Genomic DNA, 17845 nt, shown 5'->3' on the forward strand with positions numbered 1-17845 from the left:
CTAACCACCATTGTAGTGGCCGATTTTTGGAGCAATACAAACCTTGCTCGATCCCTTGGCAAAGCTTTTCTGAAAATATCAGCTTTGGTCGTACATTTACCACTCAGTCTTTGTTTCAAGACAATGAACATTCCCTCTTCCCTTGACCTTCTCATGGAAGATGCATCGATATGCGATGATAATTGGTTTGTTCTCATTCTGATAGGTGCACCATCAATATCATTAATGTTTAAAATCCATATTATGCAAGTTTTGCTAACGGTCCAAAGGACCAAAAGGACTAAAAGGCCATTCTTCATATACCTCAGCTCCGAGAATAGAAGTGTGTCTAAGTTCTTGCTTTGGTTGTCCATGTCTGGGCTAAGAAACCTACAACATTGGGTTTTGGTGACCCACGTTCTACCAAACTCTCCTAGTGTTTTGTTGAGTTTACTATGTCGTTTCGTATTCTATGCGGTAGCCAACCACCGAGGTTCCTCACTAGATATATTGGACTGGTACCTTCGGTCCTTCCTCGGGCTGGCTTTCATCCCAAAGCCTATAGGCAAAGGCTTGGTTTCGATATCAAAACTGTGAGGAATAACCATTTTAGAACAATCATTTTCAAAGCAAAGGTTCCTTCATTTTCTGTTTCCTCCAAACAAAGAGGCAGACGAAGTAACACAAATATCTCCGGTAGTAAGTCTATATCCATCAGCCGGCCGGTGGGAGCGAGAAGTTTGGAGCCAAGAGTCAAAGATCCCGATTGGACTACACGGCGGAACAAACTTTTAGAAGGGGGTTTCCTCCGGCGCCTTGTTCTGTTAGTTTACTTTGCATTTTCAGTCTTGTAAGTTAGTGCAAATTCTGACATCATTACAGCCCACTTTATTTTCTAGCTTCTTGCTGGCGACTGAGACCTATCTGCTTCATTCCCAAGTTTCACTTCACTTGGACACAACCAAAAGAAAAGGGGGGGGGGGGCTTGATCCATCACTTTCAAGTCTAGTTAAATTAGAGAACAAGAGTTACGAAACTACATTCGCCGACTCAAACAAAGGTGGATTTGGTAGGAATGGAATGTCGTGAACCCAAGATTTGGCCTAGCGCTGGCTGTAACATCTATGAACCAAATAGTTAATTTGTTGTGTTATGGTTATGTTATTGCCTCACTAAGTATTTATGATAATACTTACGCATCTCAATTGTTGTTTGTGGTGTGCAGGTACGAGACGTGGAATCATGGCGATGAGGAGGAGGATGATCTAGAGTCTCGATTGTTGTGTTATGGTTATGTTATTGATGTTGGAACCTTGGATAGAGTTATGCTAGGCTGTTGGATAGAATGGTTAGGAATGTTATTGTATTGATGATATGTTGGTTTTGTATTGTTGGTATGTTTCCGTTGTGCATATTGGTTGTTGTTGGTTTATTGATGAATTGTGGTTTGTTTGGTTTAATTAAGTAGTATGGGATGATTAATCATATATTGTTATTATTAAAAAACGGGTCGGGTTGTTTCACTGACCGTGTGCCTTTTGACCAAAAGAAATCCCGAATGCTCAAGTTTTTTTGTGTTTTCTGGCTTGATCCATCACTTTCAAGTCTAGTTAAATTAGAGAACAAGAGTTACGAAACTACATTCGCCGACTCAAACAAAGGTGGATTTGGTAGGAATGGAATGTCGTGAACCCAAGATTTGGCCTAGCGCTGGCTGTAACATCTATGAACCAAATAGTTAATTTGTTGTGTTATGGTTATGTTATTGCCTCACTAAGTATTTATGATAATACTTACGCATCTCAATTGTTGTTTGTGGTGTGCAGGTACGAGACGTGGAATCATGGCGATGAGGAGGAGGATGATCTAGAGTCTCGATTGTTGTGTTATGGTTATGTTATTGATGTTGGAACCTTGGATAGAGTTATGCTAGGCTGTTGGATAGAATGGTTAGGAATGTTATTGTATTGATGATATGTTGGTTTTGTATTGTTGGTATGTTTCCGTTGTGCATATTGGTTGTTGTTGGTTTATTGATGAATTGTGGTTTGGTTGGTTTAATTAAGTAGTATGGGATGATTAATCATATATTGTTATTATTAAAAAACGGGTCGGGTTGTTTCACTGACCGTGTGCCTTTTGACCAAAAGAAATCCCGAATGCTCAAGTTTTTTTGTGTTTTCTGGCTTGACTCACATAAAGTACGTGCGTAATTGGCACTATCATGTAGGTTCTTTGAGTCAGTGGATGTACACCGCATTAATCAGATTCTGACCTGAACAAGTGAAGCTCAATATATACGAGTGTTATTCCATAAAATAGTTCGAATGTCAAATCATTCACTCGACAAACAAAACTAGTTGTTCGAGTAAGATTGGGTTGAAGCGGAAGGATATGCTAGCCCGGTCAGTTTGTGTTTTTTCTGCTTTCCTTAAAACAAAAAATACATTTAAAAGTTTCAAATCCAACTCCCCCATGCATACTAAAACTAAAAGAATAGGATAAGGAAGTGACATATACCAAGCTTAAGAATTTGCTTTCCAGGACGTACTCCCCTCAGTCGTCGGGGGCTAGGTCCCCACCTATTATTCCTATGACATAGGAGTTCCCCATAATCCAAAATATGATTCAGTACAGAGGCCAGCCGACCCCAAAGTCCTCCAAGTACTTGTCAGAATTTTTCACTGATCAGGTTTGATCTCCCGCTCAAATAGATTTTATCCTGGCGATTGTTGGTCCAACGATGAGATTCTTGTTAATTTGCCTCTTTCTTTCCGACTCTCTACAGCGATAGAAATAATCCCCATAAAAATACCACTAGATCGAGCACCAGTGATTTCGTATCCAGTCAAAATCTTGACCGTTCTTTTTGAATGGCGAAATGGCTCTCCTAATCACGAGCCTAGGTCTAGCTAATTGGCTGCAGGAACTGGTGGTCACTATTGACTCTATTTATTATTATGTTGAATTTGTGTATCAAGATGTCATGTGAGTGTTCATGGGCTTCCAACGTAACCAATTGGCAATGAGTAGAAAATGCATATGTCCTTTATATACTAGTGCAAGGCGAGGTTGCGCGAGAGCCGTGCAAGAACGCTGGAATATAGCAAGTAAGCATTAAAGTTTACTCGACTGAAGGGAGAAGTGGGAAGGAAAGGCTTAAAATGGATTTAGGAGTCTTTGTGCGAGCCGCTGCCAAAATACGCTTCGCCACGTGTAACCCTGTATGGACTCGCGAAGCAGGCCTCCGGTGTACAAGATTTGATCTAACTATTGAGTGGGTCCACAGAGCTGCATCCTTACTCACCTGTTCTATGCACATTGTTCTCTCTAGGAGGTTGCCTTGATCTCACAGGTTCCAGAACGCTATCAAGGTTTTGGTTCATAACTCATAAGCTTCTAATATATGTTGCCCCTATCTACATTTATTGTTTTGATGTTTTTAATTCTGGGAAGCCCCCTCCTTTGTTATCCTTTAAACTATCCTATTACTTTGTATGTTACTCTTTCGTTAATGAATGATAATATATGTTTGTTCAAAAAAAAACCTACAAGAAAATCAAAGCTATTTTTCTAGATACGGTATGAATTATATTTAATAAATTTTACATATAACTAAATAAATTGTTTTAAAACATTTAATAATTTAATAATAAAATCTTGAAATTGAGTAGTAATTACTATGTTACATTGATTTCTGTTTTCTTTTTTTTTTACTAGGTAAAATGTATTGAAAATTACCAATTCGAGTTGATCACTATCTAGCCATAATATTGTAAAGAAACCCTTACAAAAACCAGACAAAATATAAGTGATACAAACTAAATTCATTCATCTTTTTTGATTAATAAAATTGCTATACTATGGTTTAAAGCACTTAATTATCGTATACAAGAGAAATAATCAAGTAATCAAAGTAAATTTTGGTTCAAAGCATTAGTTATCTTATACAAGAGAAATAATCTTGAAATTGAATAGCAATTAATATGTTATATTGATTTTTGCTCTTTTTTGTTTTAACTAGGTCAAATGTATTTAAAATTTTACCAATTTGAGTTGGTCAATATCTTGCCATAATACTGTAAAGAACCCCCTATAAAAATGAGGCATCATTAACATTAAGTGATACAAACTAAATTATTTAATAATTTGATAAAGAAAATTGCATCTAAGACGATGAAGACAACTCCTTTGCTCATGGTTGTTGTTCTTTTGATGACCTTGTCTGGTTTGAATGCTCAACCGATGCAACCTGACGATTGTTGGAATGTGGTTAAAAAGGCACCACATGGATGTTTCAGTAAGTTACCAGGAATCTTTCACTGGCGGTTTCATGAGATCAAAAAACAATGTTGCATAGTCGTTAATTCATTGGTTGATTCATGTTGGCCGATACTCTTCCCGAGCATGCCTTACATACGTTTCATGATGAAGGGCATGTGCACTATCAAATATGGATTGCATTGAAGTGTTGAGTATTTGCTTCGTTTTGATATTTTTTAAAAATGAAAATTTAATATTGAATATAGTATTAATATTTGTCAATTATATTAAAACTCGAAAAAGGGTTAGAAAAAGCCGTGTAAGGAACATATAACAGAAAATATATAAACTTTATATTATTATGGTAAGGAAATTTTATTTAAAGAATAAACATTATATATAATAAAAATCATTTAAACTCTATAAAAAGTTTTAAGTATTATTATTGGTTTGAGAAATTTCATTATGTGTAGATTTAAAACTAATTATATGAGTGAAAGTATCAATCAATAACTAAGTATATGTGGTGGTTATGTTAATCTTCATAATTGCCAAATTTTACGAGAAAAGAGACAGTGATTTTGGTCGAGTTTGCCAAGAATAAGTTGTGTGTACTTTAAAACAAAATGTTAGTTGTGTTGTACTTTAAACTAAAAAGATTTTGAATGATTATTAAGAAAGCAAGGAAATGGATAAAGAAGAGTATAAGAGCATAATAAATAAATGGACTGTGAAGTGAACTTAGTGCAGTGGCAGGAGGTAAGTCAATTTGTAGAAATTACCATTATATCCGAGATCGAATCCCGACCTTTAGGAATTAGGGTAATGGACCGACCAGTTGTGGCCCAATGTTTGAAAAAAAAAAAATGGACGGTGAAAGTAGTAAACTTAGACAGAATTTTGATAGTTTTTAAGTTTAATAGATCTGAACCGAACCGGTTATCAAAGCATTCCACTCCTCTTACCGATTGGTTTAACACAATAACCGAAAATATAATTCGGTTCGGTACGGTTTATATACCCACGCCAAGTGCTTCATCATCATCCACACACGATCGATCAATCGAGGAAAAGAGATTGAATGTGAGAATTTGGGGGATCACTCGTTGAATCCATGGCGGCTCCGTCGCCGTCTTCTCCACCAAACCTCCTCTCTCCTCCACCACCATTCCGATCTCTCGAAGCTTCTTACTTTCTCCGAACCTGTTCAAGTTTCTCTCAATTGAAACAAATCCACACCAGAGTCATCAAACACAATCTCGCAAACGATCAGTTACTAGTTCGTCAGCTTATAAGTGTTTCTTCTTCATTCGGAGAAACCCAATACGCTTCTCTCGTCTTCAATCAACTTCAATCTCCTTCTACGTTTACTTGGAACCTTATGATACGTTCCCTCTCTGTTAATCACAAGCCTCGTGAAGCTCTTCTTCTATTCATCCTTATGCTCACTCATCATCGCTCTCAGTTTGATAAATTCACTTTCCCTTTTGTTATCAAAGCTTGTCTCGCCTCTTCTTCGTCTCTTCGTTTAGGTACCCAAGTCCATGGTTTAGCTATTAAAGCTGGTTTTTTTTATGATGTGTTCTTCCAGAACACTCTCATGGATCTTTACTTTAAATGTGGGAAACCAAATTGTGGACGTAAGGTGTTTGATAAAATGCCTGGGAGAAGTATTGTTTCATGGACTACTATGCTTTATGGTCTTGTTTCCAATTCTCAGTTAGATTCAGCTGAGATTGTATTCAATCAGATGCCAACGAGGAACGTTGTTTCATGGACTGCAATGATCACTGCTTATGTTAAGAACCGTAGACCTGATGAGGCGTTTCAGCTCTTTAGGAGAATGCAAGTTGATGATCATGTTAAGCCTAATGAGTATACGATTGTTAATTTGTTGCAAGCTTCTACTCAGCTTGGGAGCTTGTCTATGGGAAGATGGGTTCATGACTATGCTCACAAAAACGGTTTTGTGGTTGATTGTTTCCTTGGAACTGCTTTGATTGATATGTATAGCAAATGTGGAAGTTTGCAGGACGCGAGGAAAGTCTTTGATGTGATGCAGAGTAAGAAGAGTTTAGCGACTTGGAATTCGATGATTACTAGTTTGGGTGTACATGGATGTGGAGAAGAGGCTTTGTCTCTGTTTCAAGATATGGAAGAAGAAGCAAGTGTAGAGCCAGATGCTATCACTTTCGTTGGTGTTTTATCCGCTTGTGCTAATACAGGTAATGTAAAGGAGGGTTTGAAGTACTTCACATGGATGATCCAAGTTTACGGTATCTCACCTATTCCGGAACATTATGCTTGTATGATCCAACTGTTGGAGAAAGCCCTCGAAGTATATGAAGTTTCAGACTTGGTTGATGATTCTATGGATTCTTATCTAAACTACAATTCTTCATTTGGTAATGAATACACGGATCAAGTGAATGAACGACACGAAACTCCGAGCCAGCATCAGATTATGTTCTCCAAGTGGGATACAGGCCGATTTTGAAGGTTCAGTGTCTCTTGGCATATATATTTTTTCCTCTATTAGACAGATTCATTAATTATCTTTGTAACTATACAAGAAAAGCTCCCGCAAAAGTAGTGTAATGTCATGTACCTGTAAAAGGAATGGAGTTTAGATTTGCTCAAGCAGTGAAAGTTGTAAATTCGATTCGATTTTTATTGAGCGCAATTCATGTGTTACTTGGATTTTAACGCGTTATGGTCTTAAAATAAGTAGCTAATGGCTTTATGATTACGAGTATGATATATCAATGTTAGTGGAAATTCAAGAGGATCAGCATCATTGAATAAAAGAGAGTTGACACAGTCAGAAACAGAAATGCAAAAGAGTTATTTTATTCAGAAATTATTGATGAAACTTAGAGATATTACATAAACTCAGAAGTCAGAATTTTGGGTTTGGCTAAGGTTGGTTTGAGCAACAGCAACCTCAGCTTGAGTTTTGGCTAATTCATTCTGAGCATTCTGAATTTGAGTTTGAAGTAAATGAATAATGCCAACACATCCATAAACAGGATCATCTACTCTGCATTTTGCTTCAAAGCACAAAGACTCCACTGCTTCAGCTCTTGTCTGTTCAGGAAGTTGCTGTTGTCAAAAAGATCACCAAAAATCCAAACATGAATACGCTTATATAGAGATATGCATAAACGTACGTATGTGAGCTTAAATATGATTTTAGAGAAGATACACACACAAAAAAAAAAGATGTAATAGATATATATACCTGAAGCATTTTGGAAACATTTCCAGCACCATAGATTCTGTGGATACATGCAAATTTTGCAGGATCGTTTGGAGGGAAATAAGGTGCGAAAATGCAATCTTTTGGACATCTTCTTCTCAGATATTTGCAGGCAGCACATCTTTTTGGATTCATCACAGATCTTCTCAGGAAGAACACAAAGATTGTGAAATCTAGACAAAGGATTTGGCTATTTGTATCACTATTCGTTTCCTTTCTTTTTTCCAATTACTCCAACGGCTACTTTCCAGTTTCTGAATGTTTAGGACATTTACTTAAGGTAACACTATTAATGTTGATTTCTCAAAGTGATTAATTAGACTAATATTACCGTTGATGATATTACTGTTTAGGCAACATTAATTTTGTGTAGTTCTTCTCCTAGAGAGAATGAATTGCACTAACTGTCTCGCTCCTTTTGTCAAATTTCTATACCAGAAATTTGGAATTCAATAGTTCCGCTTCCGTCCTCTCGGATTAATGAAACAGTATTGTAACATTGCAGGTATCATATATAAGGTTCAAGGATGACTACTCATTTCTAAACCGGTGATAAGAGGTTGTTAAGACGTTAGTCATGGTGTTCTAAGGAGAGCAAGAGGGGCTGTTCACAATGTGATTCTCAAAATATGGATTTGTAATAGTAATAAACTCGATTCAAACTTGTTTACATTCTGTGCTTTATGAAACACTTTTCACAGGTCTCAAACAAAAAAAATGAATATACAGAGATGTTATGTAATACAATTTGGGTTCTTGCAAGAATACACAATCGTGGGATGGTTTCCTAAAAACAGATTTTGCTACTAAAGCCATATATAATAACAGAAGAAATGCACCTGAGATTCTGTCTCATAGCTTTCTGTTTTCACTACCTACTTAAGCCTTTGAAGAGACAGTCTTTTCAAGCATTCTTTTTCCTTCTTCTTCCATGGCTAGTTTGCTCCATCCTGATCCTCTCATGGACAAAATCTTAGCCCGTTCGAGTCCATTTCCTCTAAACCCTGTAATCTTCGAAGATACCATTGGCATCACTAGAATCGCAGATGCATTTATAGAGTCTTCGCCAAAGCCCAATGCTGCTAAACAAGCAGTCTGCAAAGACAATGAAGTAAAAGAGTCGTTTTTGTTTTAGTAATGCTGATAAAGCTCACAAGTAAATGATACTTTCGCTTGTGGGTACCACCTTTGTCTTGGCAATTAGATCAGCTGCTTTCATATACATTCCATGTACAACTACTCTTGTGTCTTTGCTATGTCCATCTTCAGATGATTGTGGTATCAACCTATTATTAAAGATCAAACTAGTTATTACTTATTAGCTAAAACATGAAAAACTTCTGACTTAGGGACCTAACAAGAATGCAATGCTTACCTGTCCTCTTCAGTTGGTAGGCTCGAGGACACGATAGAGTCGAGAGATGATGAAGTATCTTTTGTCTCGTTGCCTCTTGTATCATCAGGTGCTAGTAAAGAAATGCCTAAGAATACACACATCATTCCTAATATGAACATTGTTGTTCTTAGCGCATCAAAAACCTGTTTAAGGAAGAAGAAAATTATCTAAGCCTAAACCCACACCATTCTGTGACAACTTGATCAAACTAATCATCTGGATCCGTTTTAGCCCAAAGATAAAGAAAAGAGAGGAAAAGCATCACAATTTAGTTTATAGATGAACCTGAAACTCTTGAAAGTAGATGAATCCTGTACAGATGGAGAAGAAAGTCCAAGCAATCTGAAACATAGGAACTATGAGAATTGCATCATACAGAGACAATCCTTCATTCAATCTTGTCATCTGCAACACAAACACAGGAAAGACGTTTTTACTTCAGTAACTTTATCATCTCAACGGCACACCAAAGCAATTTCAGTAGGTTTATGGCTTTTACCCAGAATCCGGCTGTACTAAGAAATAAAAGAAGCATAGAGTATGTGAACCAGCTGTGCAATTGATAGCTACTAGACATGGCCAATCTCAGCAAGTTTGAGCTGCAAAATGAAACCCAAAATTTAGCACCTGAAACTATCTGATTTTCAAGTAAAGCCCAGTATTTGCAAGACTCACAGTGACTTGGCAAATAAAACCGAACATGATCCTATAGCACCCGAGACCACAGCATATGAGAAAGGAAGCAGCATTTTCCAATACGAGCTAATTTCTTGTCCAGGCATAGAAAGTAAAACTTCTCCCTTCCTGAATATTTCGATTAAACTGATCACACAAGAGGGCAGAGATAGTTGAAAAGTAGTGCAAGGCTACATTTTCAAATGCAAGACTCACCTATAGAGGAAATGGTGCACGACTACTATTATAATCAAAATCCCACAGTAGACCAAGAACGTTACATTGCTATATTTCTCTGCCAACTGTTCGGGTGTGAAAACTGAGCACAGACGACATACATTAGGTCACGCTTTGTAAAAAACGATAGACCAAAACCTATCTTTTCAAGAATAGCTACCTGGTGACTGGTGATTACCAAAAGCTACAAGGAAAACGTTTCCAAGAACTATAAAGGCTGTAGCAACGAGTACTCTGTGACCAAGGCATACCAAAAAGATATTAGACGAGCAGAGACTTAGTAAAACGGTTATGCATGTTAAAAAAAAATAGCAGTGAAGTTGTTTGCATACTTGACAGTCACCATTTTGTTCAATACAACATAAGCAAATGCTATGTTGGATACAAATTGAATGGATCCAAGAGCTGCTAGAAGGGACTGCAAAAGAGAGTGCGTCAAGGTAAGAAAACGGAAGAGAAACAATAACGCAATCAACGAAATCTTACAAATCACGCAAGTAGGCAACGCCAAACAAATCAATTTTACCTGAGCAGCATAACCAAACGAAATGAAATTGAGGCAATTCCCAAGAAGAAAGACTAGGATCCCTGTAAATTTCCAACAACATTGGACTCAGAACTAGCTTCATATAAACACCAAAGGGAGAAGAAAAAGGTTCAAGACCAGAGAGCATACCAACTCTCCATGTCTGAAAATGTATAATTGGCTTCAATGGCATCTTCCCTCCGCCATTATCTTGTAGAGCTAACCTTTCTCTCTGATTAGATAAAAACACACAAAGTCGGTCTATATAAGCTTAACGAGATTAAAATGCAATCAAACAGTGGGTGGCTGAGGCAAATGCAGACCTCATTATGTCCCAATTTGAGAAGGTTTGTGCCGAAATTAATAGCAACACTTCCAAAAATGTTGATGAAAGCTCCGATGACCCATTCTCCCATGATTTAAAAAAAAAAAAAGAATACACAGACTTGCTCAATTAGAGATCATCTAAAGCTGTAAACTTGAAAGAATCAACTAGCTCAGCCCCTCCTCATATGAATGAATCTTAGCCTTCAAAACCTACAAGGAGAAGAAGAAGCAGAAACCTAAGAAGGGGGCTATTTTGATGGTGATTTCAAAACACAAAGCTTGCAGCTTTGATAAGGCAATGGGACAATCGTTGAATCTAATTGAAACAGAGATCAAAATTGAAACAAGGGTTTACGGTGATTAGCATAGAGAAGAAAAAGGAGGTAAAACCTGCGATGATAGAGGAGCTTCAGATCCAGATCGATTCTAACAGAAGATGCAGATTTACAAAGTAACTATTTTTTTTCTTTCCTTTTTTATGAAAATGAGATTTAAGCTTTACCAAACCAAAATGGCGTCGACTAAAAGGAAGAAGAATAAAAATTGGATCTTTCCCCCAAAAATTGAAAATTCTAAAAAAAGTTTTGATTTTTTCGTAAGGAAGACCCAATTGCCGATAAAGCTTCCAAACGACGGTGACGGGTTTGAACAACGAAGAAGACGACGACGACCACGACTACGCGATTTTGATCATACAGATAAAAATGACGTTAGTGGTTGGGCCCTTTTGTGTTTAAATCTGTCTTCTTGCTGCTCCTCACGTTTTGTTTTGGGCTTTTTACCATTTTTACTCTCTCTCTCTCTCTCTCTCTCTCTCTCTCTCTCTCTCGTTGAGAGACACACTCAATGGCCAAAAAGAAGCGACCTTTGGCGGGTGCGAGTCAAAATTGACTCTTTTGGACCTTTTTGTTTCATAGGAGAGAGAAAAAAAAAATGGAGGTTTCTGATGAAGAGGACGACGACTGGTTTGGTTCTCGTTTCAACGACGGTGTAAATGAAGAAGAAGAAGAAGAAGAAGAAGAGGGTTTTGTGTTCTACGACGACGATGTTAAAGACGAAGAGGGTTTTGCGTCTGATTTCTATAAGGCTGGTTCTGATTGGTCTTGTTTGGTGGGAGAAGAAGATGAAGAGACCGTTGTTTCTTCTGAGAAGAATAAGAAGAAGATGAGACAATCGGATTTGTTTCAGAGTTGGGGTTTACAAGAGAGTTCTCCTGATACAACGAAGAAGATGAAACAAACTGACTTGTTTCAGATTTGGGGTTTACAAAAGAAGCCTTCTCCTTTCACTTCACCTGCTTCTACTTCAGCGAAAAAGACGACTACGACTGGTCTTGGAAAGAGGCGTAGAGACTCTTTGTTTAGCAATGACTCGCCTCGACCATGTCCTTTTTACAAGAAACTACCAGGTCTTCTTCTTCTGCGCATTCATATCCCTTAGTCGTCTCTTCTCTTTGACAATTTTGTGAAATTCATGTGTGTATTTATGTAGGAACACCGTTCACTGTAGATGCGTTTCGATATGGTTGTGTTCAAGGATGTTCTGCTTATTTCCTTACTCATTTTCATGCTGATCATTACATTGGTCTCACCAAAGCTTGGTCTCATGGTCCTATTTACTGCTCCTCTCTCACTAGTCGTCTTCTTAGACTTAGTCTATCTGTTAATCCCTCGTAAGCTCTTTGCTAATGCTATCTATGTCTCTTTAAGGACTTTCTACAGATTTTTAAATTGAGTTTTCCGTGTGGTGAATTCTGTGTGTAGGTTTATTCATCCATTGGAGCTAGACGTTGAATACAGTATTAATGGAATCAAAGTCACTTTGATTGAAGCTAATCATTGCCCTGGTGCTGCTCTTATTCACTTTCGTCTCTTAGATGGAACGTGTTATCTGCACACGGGAGATTTCAGGGCTTCGAAACAGATGCAAACTCATCCTCTCCTCTATAACCAACGAGTTCATGTTCTGTATTTGGATACAACATATTGCAATCCTAGATACAAGTGAGAGCAAAAACTTTTGAATAATAGAAGAAAAATCATGATGGATTTTGCGGGAGCATGTTCGTAAAAGTTTAATCCATCCTTTTTAATGTCTGTTTGTTTAGGTTCCCCTCAAAAGAAGATGTCTTAAGTTATGTTGTGAGAATCACAAAGGATTTCCTCAGGAAGCAACCGAAGACTCTAATTGTGGTTGGTTCTTATAGCATTGGGAAAGAATGTGTTTATCTTGCTATTTCCAAAGCTCTTGGGGTATAAATTCCTGGAGAAATTCTCTTTTCTTTTAGCCATCTTTTATGGACTTCCATGTTCTAACATTGTGGGGATTTTAGGTTAAGATATTTGCAAATGCTTCAAGAAGACAGATCCTGCAATCATTTGGTTGGGATGATATTTCTAAGAATCTTTGTACAGATGGGAAAACCACATGTCTTCATGTTTTGCCTATGTCATCATTGAAAGTTGAAGTATTTCTCTAAAACCAAGATGCTTATCTCAAGTATTATTCATTTTATCTAGTTCCCATGTCAACCTCTCATGATCTTATCTCTATTCTAACAATTTCTGAAGAGACTCGATGAACACTTGAAGAATTATAGAGAACAGTATGGAGCAGTTTTGGCATTTAGGCCCACAGGTGAATTTTTTGCCTTTCATTTTTTTAAAGGTTTTTTGTTGAAACGATTGGTTCAAATAGTGAAGTGTGTTTTCAGGTTGGACTTACTCCGAGAAAATAGGTGAACACCTTGATCTAATAAAACCAACTTCAAGGGGAAAAATCACCATTTACGGTGAGTTTGATTTTTGTAATGCATATTCCGTATGAGCTTCAGTGATATATTATACATAGCTAAAAGTATAATCATGATTCATGACTCGTGGGAGGCCTATTTTTCTGACCATGTAAATTATGTACTATCTTTCTAGGGGTTCCATATAGTGAGCATTCAAGCTTCACAGAACTTCGTGAGTTTGTTCAGGTGTGTACCAAGGATGTTTGTTATTTTCTTGTCTGTCCTCGATAAGTTTTACACATCTTTTAGCATTAACTGATTCCATTGTTACGCAGTTTTTAAGGCCAGATAAGATTATTCCGACAGTGAACAATGCAAATGCTGAAAATCGCGAGAAAATGCAATCATGTTTCAGAGAATGGCTCAGACGCTGAGACTCCAGGTTGATGGATGATTATTGCTTTCTATTGGTAAGAAAACCAATAGCCTTTGGCCATTCTATCTGTAATACTTTCCCCCTTTTTTTGCAGCTTCTGAATCCCTGTATGTTGATCATAGTAGCTTTCAAGGGATGCGTTGGTGATTCTGTAAGATCTTTGATACTGCAACTGGTGAATACAGTAGAGTTAAAGTACTTGGGAAGGATTCATGATATTCTTTTATCCAGAGGTTTTATTCTTAGCTTTTCTCTTGTATTGATCTAGTATATCATCATGTGGCTAAATTCTTTTAAAGAAAAGAGTCCAAAGTAACAATATTGTCTATATTCTTCATTTAGTTATCTGTACCTAGAAGAAGGATTAGCTTCAACATCAAGATGAATTGTTTAGTTCCCACGACAAGCAATGAGTAGAGTTAATGCAAAGAAAGAATAAGATAACCAAATCGAGGGAGATGTATCTGGAGATGTTGAACTGCCATTATCCTCATTGCAAAAACTCCGATGATACCTTCTGATTCATGTCTTAGTCACATTCAAACTATTTAGTTGCATCACTGGGAAAATGTTCCAAGCCAATGCCTTTTATGTGGTGAAAGGGTTCCTAGTCTCAGAGATGCATTGGCCTGTGAGATTTACTGTTTCAAAATCTGTTGTCCTTGTGTGTTTGGTTGTTTCAGAGAGCATCTAAACCAACGGATCGTATTAGTTAATATAATCTCTGTTTGACTTTTTTTACTTTTGAGAAACACATTCAAGTCACAGGGTCTTAACCCATTTGCTTCTCATCATGTCTTAACTTTGTTTATAGAAGAAGCTTCCAATAATATATTACAATTGGGACGTTTGATAAACCTAGAGAAACGAAACTAATTAACTACAGAGCAGTACTGAGGATCAATTTGACGCTCTCCTCCTCTATTCGAAATGCTGGAAATGTCAATAAAGTCTTCCTTTGTGCTTCCTTCTTCTGTCATTACTCTTAGGAATTCTTCAAGAGCGCTCTGCATCCACTCATACCGACACAGCTCCAAGGCTTCTTTAACATTCAACTGTGCATTTTACAAACAAACCTCTTATCAGTATATGACAATGTAATATGACACAGACAGAAGCAACATTGTGCGCTTTTATACCCATCTCCTCTCGCGGTTTTCTTGCTCTGGCCATGTCGCAAGTTCTTCCTTCACTTCTAACGCAAACATATAACCTTTGCATCCACCAGCTAAGCAGCAATCAGCTTCCATACTGCTACTCTTGCTTCTAAATTCCCAAACACCTAATGGATCTTCCTAAAGAACACACCAAAAGACGACTCAACTCAATCTAAATCTATACAAAAAAGCTTTCTCAGAGCTATCTATAAAGTCTGTGTTGAAACAGGGAAACTAACTCTTAGTATTCCTTTAACTCCTGCTTCTTCCATGGCTTCACGAGAGGCAGCTTCAAGAACAGTCTCATCATCTTCCCATCCTCCCTGAACAAATAACACAAGTAAAAGATTCATACAATAACACTTTTTTCCATATAGTGGCAACATGCATCAAAATCAAGAATTATGGATCAAGACCTTTGGGAAAACAAGATCGTGACGATTAGGAGATGAAACCATAAGAACTTCAAGCTTGTTTTCAAAGTCAACACTTGTTGAGCCCTCCTCTTCATCATCTTTCACCAGTCTATATGGAATGCATCTGTCACCACATTCAACACATGAGTTACGGTCGTTTTAGATTTCCAATATTGACACATTACATCACATCACATCACATCACATCAATCAAGAACGATTTCAAAGCATAAATTAAGGTCAACCCCCCCGCATGAAAGTGAAAGGTGAGAGAAAAGGATTAAGTACCCAGAAACAAGACGGAAGTTGTTGTCATAACGTTGATGGTCTCGTCCTGTTCTTGCTGAAAGATTCGACATTTTTTATCAAAACCTGAAATCAACCCCAAATTAAAAGGAAAAAAAAAAACAAAAATTTATCTTTAAGATTGAAGAAATCGAGAAGAAGAAGAAGAAGAGGAAGAGCCAATTACAGAGAAAATGCAGAGGTCCCTAAGCTGTGAAAAAATCCTGTCTTTATCTGTTGGTGTCATCATAGCTTTTGCTTCCATGGCGAATCATCTTGTTCAATAAAGATTCAATTTTTATGATATTATCTGAACCCAGAACTGAAGAACCAAGGGAGCTGAAAACACACAACCGGAAACAAAAAAGAAACTACAAGAAATGAAAAAAGAAAGGAACGGTTTCGGTTTGTTAGCCATATGGGAAGAAGGAGAAAGATGAGCTTTTTCCGGTGACAAATTTAAGAGAGAGAGCAGCTGATGAAAGAGAGCATTCAATTCTTTTATTAACTAATATAAACCACTCGTTCTTTTTCACCTTTCTTTTCTTTAAAAAATAAAAACAGAAAATTTCTAATTTCAATTGTGAAAAAGAACGAAAATGAAAATATGTTTGTGTAACTTATTTCATTTTATTTGTGATTTTAATTGCTAAAGTTAATATCAAATAATTTATTTTAAGAATGTAACTCTCCTCATTTTAATCACAAATTTTAAATCTCTGGCTTTTGCTCTTCCATCTATATATACACTTTTTGGAGATATTTATAAAATAAATCCTAAAGTTGACACTTATTTACATACATGTCATTAGCATTAAATAATTAATTTAATAAATAAATGTTAATTTATTTATAGAAACAAAATGTTTTAAAAGGTAACAAACATAATTGTATAAGGAGGTAAGTTAATAGTTATTGTTCTTTAAAATTTTTAAAAACTGTTTTGATAAAAAATAATTTTTAGCCTCACATACTATATTTTACTTTCACGGATTTTGTATTATGAGTTTTTGCGGATTAAAAATCTTTGAACATGTTGTATGATCCGTCTAGCATGGCGGGTCTGGACTATAGAACCAACAATAAAACTATTCGTTTATTTCATATACTATAGATTTGTAGTCATAGTTTGGAAAATTAACTTATAAATTATTTAGTATATGAACTACAAAATATTACACATACTACAACACATTCTTAATATTCCAAAAAAAAAATTGTATACACATAAAAATATATACTAACATACCATATAGGTATATACCTCTGTTTAATTATATAAAACAAAACTAAGTGTTTTAAAATTTTATATTATATCTAATAACAAATTTAATGTAATTAGGTTATAAACTGTATAAAACGTAAGAAGAAGACAAAACATTCTAAAAAAATTATGAATTAATTAGATAAAAGTTAATTAATTGAGAATTTGAAAACTAAATAAATTAAAAATTATTATTTAAAATATATTAATTTATAATTTAATCCCGCAGTATACTGCAGGTGAAAACCTAGTAAAATTGTAATTTATTTTAAGAATGTAACTCTCCTCACTTTACTAAATATTCATTCTCTCATCTCTCTACCCATATCTCCAATTTTTCTAAGTTTTTACAGTATACTTTGTTTTCATTATCTTACATTACATGCATCGCATTTAAGGCATTATGGTGGAAAGAGTTTGTTTTTATATTTATTTATATACACATATATTTTGAGTGTTGTAACTAGGCCTGGGCGTTCGGATATCGGATCGGATTCGGTTTGGATTTTTCGTATTTCAGATTTTTTTGGATATTGACTCTAACATCCATTCGGGTACTTATAAAGTTGGATCGGTTTTGGTTCGGATAATTCGGATTTCGGATCGGTTTGGATATGATTGTCGACAACCAAAATTAAACCAAAAGTTATTGGACAATGTTTTATTCGAATACTTTTTAATCTTATTGTACCAAATAACCATACTAATGGAGTATTAGAAAAAAAAACAAAATATAGAAATTAAGTAAGTGACAAGGTTCTCAAAAAACCATATAAATACATAAAAGATATGAGGCATATCTATCGAAATATCAAATTATTTCTTATATGTTCGGTTATATTCGGATATCTATTAGATATCGATTCGGATCGGATAATATCCAATATCCAA

The 17845-nt window shown here is 36.1% G+C and overlaps 5 protein-coding genes across 9 annotated transcripts; 2 read left to right on the forward strand and 3 right to left on the reverse strand.

The window, feature by feature from the left end:
- The first annotated feature begins 5291 nt into the window (after positions 1–5291).
- On the forward strand, positions 5292–6948 carry LOC104710466 (pentatricopeptide repeat-containing protein At3g26630, chloroplastic). Its single transcript, XM_010427076.3, has one exon. The coding sequence runs from the start codon at positions 5357–5359 to the stop codon at positions 6737–6739; it is 1383 nt and encodes a 460-aa protein (XP_010425378.1). The 5' UTR covers positions 5292–5356; the 3' UTR covers positions 6740–6948.
- Positions 6949–7076: 128 nt separating this feature from the next.
- On the reverse strand, positions 7077–7663 carry LOC104710467 (LOB domain-containing protein 24-like). Its single transcript, XM_010427077.3, has 2 exons — positions 7484–7663; positions 7077–7344 (listed from the first exon to the last, which is right to left on the reverse strand). Exons 1-2 carry the CDS (start codon positions 7634–7636, stop codon positions 7135–7137), a joined length of 363 nt encoding a protein of 120 aa, XP_010425379.1. The 5' UTR covers positions 7637–7663; the 3' UTR covers positions 7077–7134.
- A 457-nt stretch (positions 7664–8120) lies between these two features.
- LOC104710471 (putative magnesium transporter NIPA8) lies at positions 8121–11312 on the reverse strand. The gene is made up of 13 exons (XM_010427081.2): positions 11053–11312; positions 10659–10872; positions 10486–10567; positions 10336–10397; positions 10142–10227; positions 9970–10043; positions 9789–9891; positions 9573–9701; positions 9397–9496; positions 9183–9302; positions 8877–9040; positions 8688–8787; positions 8121–8596 (listed from the first exon to the last, which is right to left on the reverse strand). Exons 2-13 carry the CDS (start codon positions 10749–10751, stop codon positions 8381–8383), a joined length of 1329 nt encoding a protein of 442 aa, XP_010425383.1. The 5' UTR covers positions 10752–10872; positions 11053–11312; the 3' UTR covers positions 8121–8380.
- Positions 11228–14567, forward strand: LOC104710470 (DNA cross-link repair protein SNM1). 4 transcript variants are annotated; one of them, XR_015566315.1, is made up of 11 exons: positions 11228–12070; positions 12154–12334; positions 12426–12665; positions 12770–12914; positions 12995–13129; positions 13233–13299; positions 13376–13453; positions 13590–13642; positions 13732–13866; positions 13958–14065; positions 14175–14567. XR_015566315.1 is itself a non-coding variant. In XM_087465986.1 (10 exons), exons 1-9 carry the CDS (start codon positions 11596–11598, stop codon positions 13828–13830), a joined length of 1473 nt encoding a protein of 490 aa, XP_087322112.1. In that variant the 5' UTR covers positions 11228–11595; the 3' UTR covers positions 13831–13866; positions 13958–14235. The 4 variants fall into 4 exon arrangements, 2 of the variants coding, with proteins under 2 accessions (XP_087322112.1, XP_087322111.1); XR_015566314.1 differs by having other exon boundaries at positions 13732–13838; positions 13927–14065; XM_087465986.1 differs by having other exon boundaries at positions 13958–14235.
- Positions 14541–16205, reverse strand: LOC104710469 (nudix hydrolase 13, mitochondrial). Of its 2 annotated transcripts, none has more exons than XM_010427078.3 (6): positions 15878–16205; positions 15694–15777; positions 15406–15529; positions 15229–15312; positions 14972–15127; positions 14541–14887 (listed from the first exon to the last, which is right to left on the reverse strand). In XM_010427078.3, exons 2-6 carry the CDS (start codon positions 15762–15764, stop codon positions 14705–14707), a joined length of 618 nt encoding a protein of 205 aa, XP_010425380.1. In that variant the 5' UTR covers positions 15765–15777; positions 15878–16205; the 3' UTR covers positions 14541–14704. The 2 variants fall into 2 exon arrangements, with proteins under 2 accessions (XP_010425380.1, XP_087322113.1); XM_087465987.1 differs by having other exon boundaries at positions 15694–15748; positions 15878–16145.
- Positions 16206–17845: the final 1640 nt, after the last annotated feature.

This window comes from Camelina sativa, chromosome 9, assembly GCF_030686135.1.
Source record: "Camelina sativa cultivar CO46 ecotype springtype chromosome 9, ASM3068613v1".
In the NCBI taxonomy this organism is placed as follows: Eukaryota; Viridiplantae; Streptophyta; class Magnoliopsida; order Brassicales; family Brassicaceae; genus Camelina; species Camelina sativa.

Excerpts from the sequence above, each read along its gene's own strand:
- LOC104710469 (XM_010427078.3), bottom strand. The coding sequence starts at position 15,764 with ATGTCGAATCTTTCAGCAAGAACAGGACGAGACCATCAACGTTATGAC. Across the intron at positions 15,530-15,693 it reads AACTTCCGTCTTGTTTCTGG|ATGCATTCCATATAGACTGG; the intron begins GTACTTAATCCT and ends ATGTGGTGACAG. Across the intron at positions 15,128-15,228 it reads GAGTTAAAGGAATACTAAGA|GAAGATCCATTAGGTGTTTG; the intron begins GTTAGTTTCCCT and ends TGTGTTCTTTAG.
- LOC104710471 (XM_010427081.2), bottom strand. The coding sequence starts at position 10,751 with ATGGGAGAATGGGTCATCGGAGCTTTCATCAACATTTTTGGAAGTGTT. Across the intron at positions 10,398-10,485 it reads TTTTCAGACATGGAGAGTTG|GGATCCTAGTCTTTCTTCTT; the intron begins GTATGCTCTCTG and ends GGAAATTTACAG. Across the intron at positions 9,497-9,572 it reads GTTTTATTTGCCAAGTCACT|CTCAAACTTGCTGAGATTGG; the intron begins GTGAGTCTTGCA and ends TTCATTTTGCAG.
- LOC104710467 (XM_010427077.3), bottom strand. The coding sequence starts at position 7,636 with ATGAATCCAAAAAGATGTGCTGCCTGCAAATATCTGAGAAGAAGATGT. Across the intron at positions 7,345-7,483 it reads ATGTTTCCAAAATGCTTCAG|CAACTTCCTGAACAGACAAG; the intron begins GTATATATATCT and ends TTTTGACAACAG.
- LOC104710470 (XM_087465986.1), top strand. The coding sequence starts at position 11,596 with ATGGAGGTTTCTGATGAAGAGGACGACGACTGGTTTGGTTCTCGTTTC. Across the intron at positions 12,666-12,769 it reads TATTGCAATCCTAGATACAA|GTTCCCCTCAAAAGAAGATG; the intron begins GTGAGAGCAAAA and ends CTGTTTGTTTAG. Across the intron at positions 13,300-13,375 it reads TTTGGCATTTAGGCCCACAG|GTTGGACTTACTCCGAGAAA; the intron begins GTGAATTTTTTG and ends GTGTGTTTTCAG.
- LOC104710466 (XM_010427076.3), top strand. The coding sequence starts at position 5,357 with ATGGCGGCTCCGTCGCCGTCTTCTCCACCAAACCTCCTCTCTCCTCCA.